This window comes from Erinaceus europaeus, chromosome 19, assembly GCF_950295315.1.
Source record: "Erinaceus europaeus chromosome 19, mEriEur2.1, whole genome shotgun sequence".
Classification (NCBI taxonomy): Eukaryota; Metazoa; Chordata; class Mammalia; order Eulipotyphla; family Erinaceidae; genus Erinaceus; species Erinaceus europaeus.
In genome coordinates this window covers 1,347,125-1,363,102 of record NC_080180.1, presented here as the reverse complement: position 1 = coordinate 1,363,102, position 15,978 = coordinate 1,347,125, and the positions used below count along the sequence as shown (strand labels likewise).

Genomic DNA, 15,978 nt, shown 5'->3' with positions numbered 1-15,978 from the left:
GCTGCTGGGTCAGTGTCTCTGCACAGGACTACAGGCTGCTGGGTCACTGTGTCTGCACTGGACTACAGGCTGCTGGGTCATTGTGTCTGCACAGGACTACAGGCTGCTGGGTCACTGTGTCTGCACAGGACTACAGGCTGCTGGGTCACTGTGTCTGCACAGGACTACAGGCTGCTGGGTCACTGTGTCTGCACAGGACTACAGGCTGCTGGGTCACTGTGTCTGCACAGGACTACAGGCTGCTGGGTCACTGTGTCTGCACAGGACTACAGGCTGCTGGGTCAGTGTGTCTGCACAGGACTACAGGCTGCTGGGTCAGTGTGTCTGCACAGGACTACAGGCTGCTGGGTCAGTGTGTCTGCACAGGACTACCGGCTGCTGGGTCACTGTGTCAGCACAGGACTACCGGCTGCTGGTCAGTGTGTCTGCACAGGACTACCGGCTGCTGGGTCAGTGTGTCTGCACAGGACTACAGGCTGCTGGGTCAGTGTGTCTGCACTGGACTACAGGCTGCTGGGTCAGTGTGTCTGCACAGGACTACAGGCTGCTGGGTCAGTGTCTGCACAGGACTACAGGCTGCTGGTCAGTGTCTGCACAGGACTACAGGCTGCTGGTCAGTGTCTGCACAGGACTACAGGTTGCTGGGTCACTGTGTCTGCACAGGACTACAGGCTGCTGGGTCAGTGTCTGCACAGGACTACAGGCTGCTGGGTCACTGTGTCTGCACAGGACTACAGGCTGCTGGGTCACTGTGTCTGCATAGGACTACAGGCTGCTGGGTTAGTGTGTCTGCACAGGACTACAGGCTGCTGGTCTCTGTGTCTGCACAGGACTACAGGCTGCTGGGTCAGTGTCTCTGCACAGGACTACAGGCTGCTGGGTCACTGTGTCTGCACTGGACTACAGGCTGCTGGGTGATTGTGTCTGCACAGGACTACAGGCTGCTGGGTCACTGTGTCTGCACAGGACTACAGGCTGCTGGGTCACTGTGTCTGCACAGGACTACAGGCTGCTGGGTCACTGTGTCTGCACAGGACTACAGGCTGCTGGGTCACTGTGTCTGCGCTGGACTACAGGCGGCTGGGTCACTGTGTCTGCACAGGACTACCGGCTGCTGGTCAGTGTGTCTGCACAGGACTACAGGATGCTGGGTCAGTGTGTCTGCACAGGACTACAGGCTGCTGGTCACTGTGTCTGCACAGGACTACAGGCTGCTGGTCACTGTGTCTGCACAGGACTCCAGGCTGCTGGTCAGTGTGTCTGCACAGGACTACAGGCTGCTGGGTCAGTGTGTCTGCACAGGACTACAGGCTGCTGGTCACTGTGTCTGCACAGGACTACAGGCTGCTGGGTCACTGTGTCTGCACAGGACTACAGGCTGCTGGGTCACTGTGTCTGCACAGGACTACAGGCTGCTGGGTCAGTGTGTCTGCACAGGACTACAGGCTGCTGGTCACTGTGTCTGCACAGGACTACAGGCTGCTGGGTCACTGTGTCTGCACAGGACTACAGGCTGCTGGGTCACTGTGTCTGCACAGGACTACAGGCTGCTGGGTCACTGTGTCTGCACAGGACTACAGGCTGCTGGGTCAGTGTCTGCACAGGACTACAGGCTGCTGGTCAGTGTGTCTGCACAGGACTACAGGCTGCTGGGTCAGTGTGTCTGCACAGGACTACAGGCTGCTGGGTCAGTGTGTCTGCACAGGACTACAGGCTGCTGGGTCAGTGTGTCTGCACAGGACTACAGGCTGCTGGGTCACTGTGTCTGCACAGGACTACAGGCTGCTGGGTCACTGTGTCTGCACAGGACTACAGGCTGCTGGGTCACTGTGTCTGCACAGGACTACAGGCTGCTGGGTCACTGTGGCTGCACAGTACTACAGGCTGCTGGGTCACTGTGTCTGCACAGGACTACAGGCTGCTGGGTCACTGTGTCTGCACAGGACTACAGGCTGCTGGGTCACTGTGTCTGCACAGGACTACAGGCTGCTGGGTCACTGTGTCTGCACAGGACTACAGGCTGCTGGGTCAGTGTGTCTGCACAGGACTACAGGCTGCTGGGTCAGTGTGTCTGCACAGGACTACAGGCTGCTGGGTCAGTGTGTCTGCACAGGACTACCGGCTGCTGGGTCACTGTGTCTGCACAGGACTACCGGCTGCTGGTCAGTGTGTCTGCACAGGACTACCGGCTGCTGGGTCAGTGTGTCTGCACAGGACTACAGGCTGCTGGGTCAGTGTGTCTGCACAGGACTACAGGCTGCTGTGTCAGTGTGTCTGCACAGGACTACAGGCTGCTGGTCAGTGTATCTGCACAGGACTACAGGCTGCTGGGTCAGTGTGTCTGCACAGGACTACAGGCTGCTGGGTCAGTGTCTGCACAGGACTACAGGCTGCTGGTCAGTGTCTGCACAGGACTACAGGCTGCTGGTCAGTGTCTGCACAGGACTACAGGTTGCTGGGTCACTGTGTCTGCACAGGACTACAGGCTGCTGGGTCAGTGTCTGCACAGGACTACAGGCTGCTGGGTCACTGTGTCTGCACAGGACTACAGGCTGCTGGGTCACTGTGTCTGCACAGGACTACAGGCTGCTGGGTTAGTGTGTCCGCACAGAACTACAGGCTGCTGGTCACTGTGTCTGCACAGGACTACAGGCTGCTGGGTCAGTGTCTCTGCACAGGACTACAGGCTGCTGGGTCACTGTGTCTGCACTGGACTACAGGCTGCTGGGTCATTGTGTCTGCACAGGACTACAGGCTGCTGGGTCACTGTGTCTGCACAGGACTACAGGCTGCTGGGTCACTGTGTCTGCACAGGACTACAGGCTGCTGGGTCAATGTGTCTGCACAGGACTACAGGCTGCTGGGTCACTGTGTCTGCACAGGACTACAGGCTGCTGGGTCACTGTGTCTGCACAGGACTACAGGCTGCTGGGTCAGTGTGTCTGCACAGGACTACAGGCTGCTGGGTCAGTGTGTCTGCACAGGACTACAGGCTGCTGGGTCAGTGTGTCTGCACAGGACTACCGGCTGCTGGGTCACTGTGTCAGCACAGGACTACCGGCTGCTGGTCAGTGTGTCTGCACAGGACTACCGGCTGCTGGGTCAGTGTGTCTGCACAGGACTACAGGCTGCTGGGTCAGTGGATCTGCACTGGACTACAGGCTGCTGGGTCAGTGTGTCTGCACAGGACTACAGGCTGCTGGGTCAGTGTCTGCACAGGACTACAGGCTGCTGGTCAGTGTCTGCACAGGACTATAGGCTGCTGGTCAGTGTCTGCACAGGACTACAGGTTGCTGGGTCACTGTGTCTGCACAGGACTACAGGCTGCTGGGTCAGTGTCTGCACAGGACTACAGGCTGCTGGGTCACTGTGTCTGCACAGGACTACAGGCTGCTGGGTCACTGTGTCTGCATAGGACTACAGGCTGCTGGGTTAGTGTGTCTGCACAGGACTACAGGCTGCTGGTCACTGTGTCTGCACAGGACTACAGGCTGCTGGGTCAGTGTCTCTGCACAGGACTACAGGCTGCTGGGTCACTGTGTCTGCACTGGACTACAGGCTGCTAGGTCATTGTGTCTGCACAGGACTACAGGCTGCTGGGTCACTGTGTCTGCACAGGACTACAGGCTGCTGGGTCACTGTGTCTGCACAGGACTACAGGCTGCTGGGTCACTGTGTCTGCACAGGACTACAGGCTGCTGGGTCACTGTGTCTGCGCTGGACTACAGGCGGCTGGGTCACTGTGTCTGCACAGGACTACCGGCTGCTGGTCAGTGTGTCTGCACAGGACTACAGGATGCTGGGTCAGTGTGTCTGCACAGGACTACAGGCTGCTGGTCACTGTGTCTGCACAGGACTACAGGCTGCTGGTCACTGTGTCTGCACAGGACTCCAGGCTGCTGGTCAGTGTGTCTGCACAGGACTACAGGCTGCTGGGTCAGTGTGTCTGCACAGGACTACAGGCTGCTGGTCACTGTGTCTGCACAGGACTACAGGCTGCTGGGTCACTGTGTCTGCACAGGACTACAGGCTGCTGGGTCACTGTGTCTGCACTGGACTACAGGCTGCTGGGTCACTGTGGCTGCACAGGACTACAGGCTGCTGGTCACTGTGTCTGCACAGGACTACAGGCTGCTGGGTCACTGTGTCTGCACAGGACTACAGGCTGCTGGGTCACTGTGTCTGCACAGGACTACAGGCTGCTGGGTCACTGTGTCTGCACAGGACTACAGGCTGCTGGGTCACTGTGTCTGCACAGGACTACAGGCTGCTGGGTCACTGTGTCTGCACAGGACTACAGGCTGCTGGTCAGTGTGTCTGCACAGGACTACAGGCTGCTGGGTCAGTGTGTCTGCACAGGACTACAGGCTGCTGGGTCAGTGTGTCTGCACAGGACTACAGGCTGCTGGGTCACTGTGTCTGCACAGGACTACAGGCTGCTGGGTCACTGTGTCTGCACAGGACTACAGGCTGCTGGGTCACTGTGTCTGCACAGGACTACAGGCTGCTGGGTCACTGTGTCTGCACAGGACTACAGGCTGCTGGGTCACTGTGGCTGCACAGTACTACAGGCTGCTGGGTCACTGTGTCTGCACAGGACTACAGGCTGCTGGGTCAGTGTGTCTGCACAGGACTACAGGCTGCTGGGTCAGTGTGTCTGCACAGGACTACAGGCTGCTGGGTCAGTGTGTCTGCACAGGACTACAGGCTGCTGGGTCAGTGTGTCTGCACAGGACTACAGTCTGCTGGCTCAGTGTGTCTGCACAGGACTACAGGCTGCTGGGTCACTGTGTCTGCACAGGACTACAGGCTGCTGGGTCAGTGTGTCTGCACAGGACTACAGGCTGCTGGTCACTGTGTCTGCACAGGACTACAGGCTGCTGGGTCACTGTGTCTGCACAGGACTACAGGCTGCTGGGTCACTGTGTCTGCACAGGACTACAGGCTGCTGGGTCACTGTGTCTGCACAGGACTACAGGCTGCTGGTCAGTGTGTCTGCACAGGACTACAGGCTGCTGGTCAGTGTGTCTGCACAGGACTACAGGCTGCTGGGTCACTGTGTCTGCACAGGACTACAGGCTGCTGGGTCACTGTGTCTGCACAGGACTACAGGCTGCTGGGTCAGTGTGTCTGCACAGGACTACAGGCTGCTGGGTCACTGTGTCTGCACAGGACTACAGGCTGCTGGGTCACTGTGTCTGCACTGGACTACAGGCTGCTGGGTCACTGTGGCTGCACAGTACTACAGGCTGCTGGGTCACTGTGTCTGCACAGGACTACAGGCTGCTGGGTCACTGTGTCTGCACAGGACTACAGGCTGCTGGGTCAGTGTCTGCACAGGACTACAGGCTGCTGGGTCACTGTGTCTGCACTGGACTACAGGCTGCTTGGTCACTGTGGCTGCACAGTACTACAGGCTGCTGGGTCACTGTGGCTGCACAGGACTACATGCTGCTGGGTCACTGTGTCTGCACAGTACTACAGGCTGCTGGGTCAGTGTCTGCACAGGACTACAGGCTGCTGGGTCAGTGTGTCTGCACAGGACTACAGGCTGCTGGTTCACTGTGGCTGCACAGGACTACAGGCTGCTGGGTCACTGTGTCTGCACAGGACTACAGGCTGCTGGGTCACTGTGTCTGCACAGGACTACAGGCTGCTGGGTCACTGTGTCTGCACAGGACTACAGGCTGCTGGGTCACTGTGTCTGCACAGGACTACAGGCTGCTGGGTCACTGTGTCTGCACAGGACTACAGGCTGCTGGGTCAGTGTCTGCACAGGACTACAGGCTGCTGGGTCACTGTGTCTGCACTGGACTACAGGCTGCTTGGTCACTGTGGCTGCACAGTACTACAGGCTGCTGGGTCACTGTGGCTGCACAGGACTACATGCTGCTGGGTCACTGTGTCTGCACAGTACTACAGGCTGCTGGGTCAGTGTCTGCACAGGACTACAGGCTGCTGGGTCAGTGTGTCTGCACAGGACTACAGGCTGCTGGTTCACTGTGGCTGCACAGGACTACAGGCTGCTGGGTCACTGTGTCTGCACAGGACTACAGGCTGCTGGGTCACTGTGTCTGCACAGGACTACAGGCTGCTGGGTCACTGTGTCTGCACAGGACTACAGGCTGCTGGGTCACTGTGTCTGCACAGGACTACAGGCTGCTGGGTCACTGTGTCTGCACAGGACTACAGGCTGCTGGGTCAGTGTCTGCACAGGACTGCAGGCTGCTGGGTCAGTGTGTCTGCACAGGACTACAGGCTGCTGGGTCAGTGTGTCTGCACAGGACTACAGGCTGCTGGGTCAGTGTCTGCACAGGACTACAGGCTGCTGCTTCACTGTGTCTGCACAGGACTACAGGCTGCTGGGTCACTGTGTCTGCACAGGACTACAGGCTGCTGGGTCACTGTGTCTGCACAGGACTACAGGCTGCTGGGTCACTGTGTCTGCACAGGACTACAGGCTGCTGGGTCACTGTGTCTGCACAGGACTACAGGCTGCTGGGTCAGTGTCTGCACAGGACTGCAGGCTACTGGGTCAGTGTGTCTGCACAGGACTACAGGCTGCTGGGTCAGTGTGTCTGCACAGGACTACAGGCTGCTGGGTCAGTGTCTGCACAGGACTACAGGCTGCTGGGTCAGTGTGTCTGCACAGGACTACAGGCTGCTGGTCACTGTGTCTGCACAGGACTACAGGCTGCTGGGTCACTGTGTCTGCACAGGACTACAGGCTGCTGGGTCACTGTGTCTGCACAGGACTACAGGCTGCTGGGTCACTGTGTCTGCACAGGACTACAGGCTGCTGTTCACTGTGTCTGCACAGGACTCCAGGCTGTTGGTCAGTGTGTCTGCACAGGACTCCAGGCTGATGGGTCACTGTGTCTGCACAGGACTACAGGCTGCTGGGTCACTGTGTCTGCACAGGACTACAGGCTGCTGGGTCAGTGTGTCTGCACAGGACTACAGGCTGCTGGGTCACTGTGTCTGCACAGGACTACAGGCTGCTGGGTCACTGTGTCTGCACTGGACTACAGGCTGCTGGGTCACTGTGGCTGCACAGTACTACAGGCTGCTGGGTCACTGTGTCTGCACAGGACTACAGGCTGCTGGGTCACTGTGTCTGCACAGTACTACAGGCTGCTGGGTCAGTGTCTGCACAGGACTACAGGCTGCTGGGTCAGTGTTTCTGCACAGGACTACAGGCTGCTGGTTCACTGTGGCTGCACAGGACTACAGGCTGCTGGGTCAGTGTGTCTGCACAGGACTACAGGCTGCTGGGTCACTGTGTCTGCACAGGACTACAGGCTGCTGGGTCACTGTGTCTGCACAGGACTACAGGCTGCTGGGTCACTGTGTCTGCACAGGACTACAGGCTGCTGGGTCACTGTGTCTGCACAGGACTACAGGCTGCTGGGTCAGTGTCTGCACAGGACTGCAGGCTGCTGGGTCAGTGTGTCTGCACAGGACTACAGGCTGCTGGGTCAGTGTGTCTGCACAGGACTACATGCTGCTGGGTCAGTGTCTGCACAGGACTACAGGCTGCTGCTTCACTGTGTCTGCACAGGACTACAGGCTGCTGGGTCACTGTGTCTGCACAGGACTACAGGCTGCTGGGTCAGTGTGTCTGCACAGGACTACAGGCTGCTGGGTCACTGTGTCTGCACAGGACTACAGGCTGCTGGGTCACTGTGGCTGCACAGGACTACAGGCTGCTGGGTCACTGTGTCTGCACAGGACTACAGGCTGCTGGGTCACTGTGTCTGCACAGGACTACAGGCTGCTGGGTCACTGTGTCTGCACAGGACTACAGGCTGCTGGGTCACTGTGTCTGCACAGGACTACAGGCTGCTGGGTCACTGTGTCTGCACAGGACTACAGGCTGCTGGGTCACTGTGTCTGCACAGGACTACAGGCTGCTGGGTCACTGTGTCTGCACAGGACTACAGGCTGCTGGGTCAGTGTCTGCACAGGACTACAGGCTGCTGGGTCACTGTGTCTGCACAGGACTGCAGGCTGCTGGGTCAGTGTGTCTGCACAGGACTACAGGCTGCTGGGTCACTGTGTCTGCACAGGACTACAGGCTGCTGGGTCAGTGTGTCTGCACAGGACTACAGGCTGCTGGGTCAGTGTCTGCACAGGACTACAGGCTGCTGGGTCAGTGTCTGCACAGGACTACAGGCTGCTGCTTCACTGTGTCTGCACAGGACTACAGGCTGCTGGGTCAGTGTGTCTGCACAGGACTGCAGGCTGCTGGGTCACTGTGTCTGCACAGGACTACAGGCTGCTGGGTCAGTGTGTCTGCACAGGACTACAGGCTGCTGGGTCAGTGTCTGCACAGGACTACAGGCTGCTGGGTCAGTGTCTGCACAGGACTACAGGCTGCTGCTTCACTGTGTCTGCACAGGACTACAGGCTGCTGGGTCACTGTGTCTGCACAGGACTACAGGCTGCTGGGTCACTGTGTCTGCACAGGACTACAGGCTGCTGGGTCACTGTGTCTGCACAGGACTACAGGCTGCTGGGTCACTGTGTCTGCACAGGACTACAGGCTGCTGGGTCACTGTGTCTGCACAGGACTACAGGCTGCTGGGTCAGTGTGTCTGCACAGGACTACAGGCTGCTGGGTCACTGTGTCTGCACAGGACTACAGGCTGCTGGGTCACTGTGTCTGCACAGGACTACAGGCTGCTGGGTCACTGTGTCTGCACAGGACTACAGGCTGCTGGGTCACTGTGTCTGCACAGGACTACAGGCTGCTGGGTCAGTGTCTGCACAGGACTACAGGCTGCTGGGTCAGTGTCTGCACAGGACTACAGGCTGCTGGGTCACTGTGTCTGCACAGGACTGCAGGCTGCTGGGTCAGTGTGTCTGCACAGGACTACAGGCTGCTGGGTCACTGTGTCTGCACAGGACTACAGGCTGCTGGGTCAGTGTGTCTGCACAGGACTACAGGCTGCTGGGTCAGTGTCTGCACAGGACTACAGGCTGCTGGGTCAGTGTCTGCACAGGACTACAGGCTGCTGCTTCACTGTGTCTGCACAGGACTACAGGCTGCTGGGTCAGTGTGTCTGCACAGGACTGCAGGCTGCTGGGTCACTGTGTCTGCACAGGACTACAGGCTGCTGGGTCAGTGTGTCTGCACAGGACTACAGGCTGCTGGGTCAGTGTCTGCACAGGACTACAGGCTGCTGGGTCAGTGTCTGCACAGGACTACAGGCTGCTGCTTCACTGTGTCTGCACAGGACTACAGGCTGCTGGGTCAGTGTGTCTGCACAGGACTAAAGGCTTCTGGGTCAGTGTCTCTGCACAGGACTACAGGCTGCTGGGTCACTGTGTCTGCACAGGACTACAGGCTGCTGGGTCACTGTGTCTGCACAGGACTACAGGCTGCTGGGTCACTGTGTCTGCACAGGACTACAGGCTGCTGGGTCAGTGTCTGCACAGGACTACAGGCTGCTGGGTCAGTGTCTGCACAGGACTACAGGCTGCTGGGTCACTGTGTCTGCACAGGACTGCAGGCTGCTGGGTCAGTGTGTCTGCACAGGACTGCAGGCTGCTGGGTCACTGTGTCTGCACAGGACTACAGGCTGCTGGGTCAGTGTGTCTGCACAGGACTACAGGCTGCTGGGTCAGTGTCTGCACAGGACTACAGGCTGCTGGGTCAGTGTCTGCACAGGACTGCAGGCTGCTGGGTCAGTGTGTCTGCACAGGACTACAGGCTGCTGGGTCAGTGTGTCTGCACAGGACTACAGGCTGCTGGGTCAGTGTCTGCACAGGACTACAGGCTGCTGGGTCAGTGTGTCTGCACAGGACTACAGGCTGCTGGTCACTGTGTCTGCACAGGACTACAGGCTGCTGGGTCACTGTGTCTGCACAGGACTACAGGCTGCTGGGTCACTGTGTCTGCACAGGACTACAGGCTGCTGGGTCACTGTGTCTGCACAGGACTACAGGCTGCTGTTCACTGTGTCTGCACAGGACTCCAGGCTGTTGGTCAGTGTGTCTGCACAGGACTCCAGGCTGATGGGTCACTGTGTCTGCACAGGACTACAGGCTGCTGGGTCACTGTGTCTGCACAGGACTACAGGCTGCTGGGTCAGTGTGTCTGCACAGGACTACAGGCTGCTGGGTCACTGTGTCTGCACAGGACTACAGGCTGCTGGGTCACTGTGTCTGCACTGGACTACAGGCTGCTGGGTCACTGTGGCTGCACAGTACTACAGGCTGCTGGGTCACTGTGTCTGCACAGGACTACAGGCTGCTGGGTCACTGTGTCTGCACAGTACTACAGGCTGCTGGGTCAGTGTCTGCACAGGACTACAGGCTGCTGGGTCAGTGTTTCTGCACAGGACTACAGGCTGCTGGTTCACTGTGGCTGCACAGGACTACAGGCTGCTGGGTCAGTGTGTCTGCACAGGACTACAGGCTGCTGGGTCACTGTGTCTGCACAGGACTACAGGCTGCTGGGTCACTGTGTCTGCACAGGACTACAGGCTGCTGGGTCACTGTGTCTGCACAGGACTACAGGCTGCTGGGTCACTGTGTCTGCACAGGACTACAGGCTGCTGGGTCAGTGTCTGCACAGGACTGCAGGCTGCTGGGTCAGTGTGTCTGCACAGGACTACAGGCTGCTGGGTCAGTGTGTCTGCACAGGACTACATGCTGCTGGGTCAGTGTCTGCACAGGACTACAGGCTGCTGCTTCACTGTGTCTGCACAGGACTACAGGCTGCTGGGTCACTGTGTCTGCACAGGACTACAGGCTGCTGGGTCAGTGTGTCTGCACAGGACTACAGGCTGCTGGGTCACTGTGTCTGCACAGGACTACAGGCTGCTGGGTCACTGTGGCTGCACAGGACTACAGGCTGCTGGGTCACTGTGTCTGCACAGGACTACAGGCTGCTGGGTCACTGTGTCTGCACAGGACTACAGGCTGCTGGGTCACTGTGTCTGCACAGGACTACAGGCTGCTGGGTCACTGTGTCTGCACAGGACTACAGGCTGCTGGGTCACTGTGTCTGCACAGGACTACAGGCTGCTGGGTCACTGTGTCTGCACAGGACTACAGGCTGCTGGGTCACTGTGTCTGCACAGGACTACAGGCTGCTGGGTCAGTGTCTGCACAGGACTACAGGCTGCTGGGTCACTGTGTCTGCACAGGACTGCAGGCTGCTGGGTCAGTGTGTCTGCACAGGACTACAGGCTGCTGGGTCACTGTGTCTGCACAGGACTACAGGCTGCTGGGTCAGTGTGTCTGCACAGGACTACAGGCTGCTGGGTCAGTGTCTGCACAGGACTACAGGCTGCTGGGTCAGTGTCTGCACAGGACTACAGGCTGCTGCTTCACTGTGTCTGCACAGGACTACAGGCTGCTGGGTCAGTGTGTCTGCACAGGACTGCAGGCTGCTGGGTCACTGTGTCTGCACAGGACTACAGGCTGCTGGGTCACTGTGTCTGCACAGGACTACAGGCTGCTGGGTCAGTGTCTGCACAGGACTACAGGCTGCTGGGTCAGTGTCTGCACAGGACTACAGGCTGCTGCTTCACTGTGTCTGCACAGGACTACAGGCTGCTGGGTCAGTGTGTCTGCACAGGACTAAAGGCTTCTGGGTCAGTGTCTCTGCACAGGACTACAGGCTGCTGGGTCACTGTGTCTGCACAGGACTACAGGCTGCTGGGTCACTGTGTCTGCACAGGACTACAGGCTGCTGGGTCACTGTGTCTGCACAGGACTACAGGCTGCTGGGTCACTGTGTCTGCACAGGACTACAGGCTGCTGGGTCAGTGTGTCTGCACAGGACTACAGGCTGCTGGGTCAGTGTGTCTGCACAGGACTACAGGCTGCTGGGTCACTGTGTCTGCACAGGACTACAGGCTGCTGGGTCACTGTGTCTGCACAGGACTACAGGCTGCTGGGTCACTGTGTCTGCACAGGACTACAGGCTGCTGGGTCACTGTGTCTGCACAGGACTACAGGCTGCTGGGTCAGTGTCTGCACAGGACTACAGGCTGCTGGGTCAGTGTCTGCACAGGACTACAGGCTGCTGGGTCACTGTGTCTGCACAGGACTGCAGGCTGCTGGGTCAGTGTGTCTGCACAGGACTACAGGCTGCTGGGTCACTGTGTCTGCACAGGACTACAGGCTGCTGGGTCAGTGTGTCTGCACAGGACTACAGGCTGCTGGGTCAGTGTCTGCACAGGACTACAGGCTGCTGGGTCAGTGTCTGCACAGGACTACAGGCTGCTGCTTCACTGTGTCTGCACAGGACTACAGGCTGCTGGGTCAGTGTGTCTGCACAGGACTGCAGGCTGCTGGGTCACTGTGTCTGCACAGGACTACAGGCTGCTGGGTCAGTGTGTCTGCACAGGACTACAGGCTGCTGGGTCAGTGTCTGCACAGGACTACAGGCTGCTGGGTCAGTGTCTGCACAGGACTACAGGCTGCTGCTTCACTGTGTCTGCACAGGACTACAGGCTGCTGGGTCAGTGTGTCTGCACAGGACTAAAGGCTTCTGGGTCAGTGTCTCTGCACAGGACTACAGGCTGCTGGGTCACTGTGTCTTCACAGGACTACAGGCTGCTGGGTCACTGTGTCTGCACAGGACTACAGGCTGCTGGGTCACTGTGTCTGCACAGGACTACAGGCTGCTGGGTCACTGTGTCTGCACAGGACTACAGGCTGCTGGGTCACTGTGTCTGCACAGGACTACAGGCTGCTGGGTCAGTGTGTCTGCACAGGACTACAGGCTGCTGGGTCACTGTGTCTGCACAGGACTACAGGCTGCTGGGTCACTGTGTCTGCACAGGACTACAGGCTGCTGGGTCAGTGTCTGCACAGGACTACAGGCTGCTGGGTCAGTGTCTGCACAGGACTACAGGCTGCTGGGTCAGTGTCTGCACAGGACTACAGGCTGCTGGGTCACTGTGTCTGCACAGGACTGCAGGCTGCTGGGTCAGTGTGTCTGCACAGGACTACAGGCTGCTGGGTCACTGTGTCTGCACAGGACTACAGGCTGCTGGGTCAGTGTGTCTGCACAGGACTACAGGCTGCTGGGTCAGTGTCTGCACAGGACTACAGGCTGCTGGGTCAGTGTCTGCACAGGACTACAGGCTGCTGCTTCACTGTGTCTGCACAGGACTACAGGCTGCTGGGTCACTGTGTCTGCACAGGACTACAGGCTGCTGGGTCACTGTGTCTGCACAGGACTACAGGCTGCTGGGTCACTGTGTCTGCACAGGACTACAGGCTGCTGGTCACTGTCTGCACAGGACTACAGGCTGCTGGGTCACTGTGTCTGCACAGGACTACAGGCTGCTGGGTCAGTGTCTGCACAGGACTACAGGCTGCTGGGTCAGTGTCTGCACAGGACTACAGGCTGCTGGGTCAGTGTCTGCACAGGACTACAGGCTGCTGGGTCACTGTGTCTGCACAGGACTGCAGGCTGCTGGGTCAGTGTGTCTGCACAGGACTACAGGCTGCTGGGTCACTGTGTCTGCACAGGACTACAGGCTGCTGGGTCAGTGTGTCTGCACAGGACTACAGGCTGCTGGGTCAGTGTCTGCACAGGACTACAGGCTGCTGGGTCAGTGTCTGCACAGGACTACAGGCTGCTGCTTCACTGTGTCTGCACAGGACTACAGGCTGCTGGGTCACTGTGTCTGCACAGGACTACAGGCTGCTGGGTCACTGTGTCTGCACAGGACTACAGGCTGCTGGGTCACTGTGTCTGCACAGGACTACAGGCTGCTGGTCACTGTCTGCACAGGACTACAGGCTGCTGGGTCAGTGTGTCTGCACAGGACTACAGGCTGCTGGTCGCTGTGCTGGCTGGCTGGTCACGCCTGTCCCTGTGGGAGGAGCCGAGCAGTACACCCACAGCCCCTAGCCCCCCCCCCCCCCCAGCCTGCGGTGTAGACCGCGGAGACTGCGCTGAGTTGTGGAGCGGGTACTAGGAGCGGGTGTCCTCTGCCCAGGGCTCCTGCTGACCAGAGCAAGGGAACCGGCTCAACCCCCGCAGCCCCAGGGTGGCGCTCGGAGCCTCTGCACATGCGGCGTGGACCGGGGAGGGAGGCGCGGACCGCGGGCTCACTGCTGAGTTCACGGCGGGGAGACTGCAGGGCTGGTGCGGGGCAGGCGGGCGGCCGCGTGGGGCGGGAAAGCGGGATGGCAGGCGGGGCAGGTGCGGGGCTGGTTTGAGGAACGGCGGACAGGTGCGGGACAGTGGGGCAGACGCGGGGCAGCGGGCAGATGAGGGTCAGCGGGCAGGTGCGGGGTATCGGGCAGATGAGGGTCAGCGGGCAGGCGCGGGGTATCGGGCAGATGAGGGTCAGCGGGCAGGTGCGGGGTATCGGGCAGATGAGGGTCAGCGGGCAGGCGCGGGGTATCGGGCAGATGAGGGTCAGCGGGCAGGCGCGGGGCAGCTGGCAGGCGCGGGGCACGTGCGCGGCAGGCGCGTGGCTTGTGCGGGGCAGCGGGCAGGCGCGTGGCAGGTGCGGGGCAGCGGGCCATGTGCGGGGTTTCGGGGCAGGTGCGGGGCAGCGGTCAGGCGCGGGCCATGTGCGGGGCAGCGGGCATGTGCGGGGCAGCGGGGCAGGCGCGGGGCAGGTGCGGGGCAGGCGCGGGGCAGCGGGCAGGCGCGGGGCAGCTGGGCAGGCGCGGGGCAGGCGCGGGGCAGGCGCGGGGCAGCGGGGCAGGCGCGGGGCAGCGGGGCAGGCGCGGGGCAGGTGCGGGGCAGGCGCGGGGCAGCGGGCAGGCGCGGGGCAGGCGCGGGGCAGGTGCGGGCGCGCTGACCTTTGAGCTGCGGCAGGGCCTGGAGCTCGGCGGGGCCGCCCTGGCCGCGGAACTGCGAGGAGCCCTGCGAGCGCTTCTGGCGCCGCGCCCTGCGCACCGACTTCCGGGTGAAGCCGTCCACCTTCTCGGCGGCCGAGATGGCGGCGCCCGCGGGCGGCAGCAACGACGACATCCCGCCGGCGGCGGGCGGGGCGGGCGGCGCGGCCCGCGGCTCCTCGGGGGCGGACGGCGCCGCCTCACGGCCGCATAGCCGACCCTCCGGAGCGCGGCCGGGCGCCAACAAGTTGCGGGGCGCCCCTCACAGGACGCCGCCCGGCCGGCCCGGAGCCGCCACCGCGGACGCCGCCATCGCGGGCGCCGCTCGTCGGCCCCGGTCCCGGCCCCGGCCCTCAGCGCGGCCCGTCGGCGCTCCGGTCCTCGAGACCCCCGGGCGCGGCGGCCGAGCGACACTGCGACTCGCGGGAGACGCTGCCGGGCGCCGGCGGGGGAGCGTGTGCGCGCGCTGCGGCGCGCCGCCGGGGGCGGGGCCTTCTGGGCGCGGGGCCTCCCGGGGCGGGGCGAGGCTGACGGACACCTCCCGCCGAGTCTCGCCAGCCTCTGGGAGTCGCCGGAGGGACTCGGGGGGCGGGGCGGCACGGTGCGTCCTCGGCCAATCACAAGGCTCAGCGGCGGCCGGGGGCGGGGCGAAGGGGGACCCCCGCCCCGCGAGGCGAGGAGGCGGGGTCGCGAGACGCGGTCGCTTGACGGACTGCGCGCTCAGCCAATCGGAAGTGAAGGCGGCCAGCGGGGCTCCGCCTGCGTCACAAGCGCTCAAGGAGGTCTCCCGGAGGGGCGGGGCGCCGCGTCTGCGCGACGGCTTCAGCCAAAACGCGTGGTGCACACAGCCTGTCACCTGGCGGGAGAAGTGGAGGAGGGAGCTGAGGTGGCAAAGGAGGACGCCCCTCCGCCCCCTCCCCGCTCCCGGCCAATGAGAAGCAGAAGCGACTCGCCGCGCGCGCCGGAGAGGGGCGGGCGCTACGTCACGGGAAGGGGGCGGGGCAAAGTCCGGCGGCCGAGCGAGCGGTGTGATTGACGGGCGGCGGGGAGAGCTCGTCCAATCGGAGCGAGGCGCTGGGGGCCTGGGCGGGGCTTGGGCCGCGTGGCGGCGCGGGACCCCGGGGACTGTCAGACTCTTGGGGGACTTGGGCTGCG

General features: G+C 61.3%; 1 protein-coding gene across 3 annotated transcripts in view; it reads right to left on the bottom strand.

Annotated features, from left to right (window-relative positions):
• PPP2R5A (protein phosphatase 2 regulatory subunit B'alpha) overlaps positions 1–15,218 on the bottom strand; it is a 58,269-nt gene extending 43,051 nt beyond the window's left edge. The window contains exon 1 of one of the 3 annotated variants that reach the window (XM_060178399.1): positions 14,788–15,218. In XM_060178399.1, the coding sequence (XP_060034382.1) occupies positions 14,788–14,959 (172 nt within the window). In that variant the 5' untranslated portion in view covers positions 14,960–15,218. The remainder of the gene's footprint in view (positions 1–14,787) is intronic. The other 2 variants (XM_060178400.1, XM_060178398.1) reach the window with 2 other exon arrangements.
• Between the last annotated feature and the right edge of the window lie 760 nt (positions 15,219–15,978).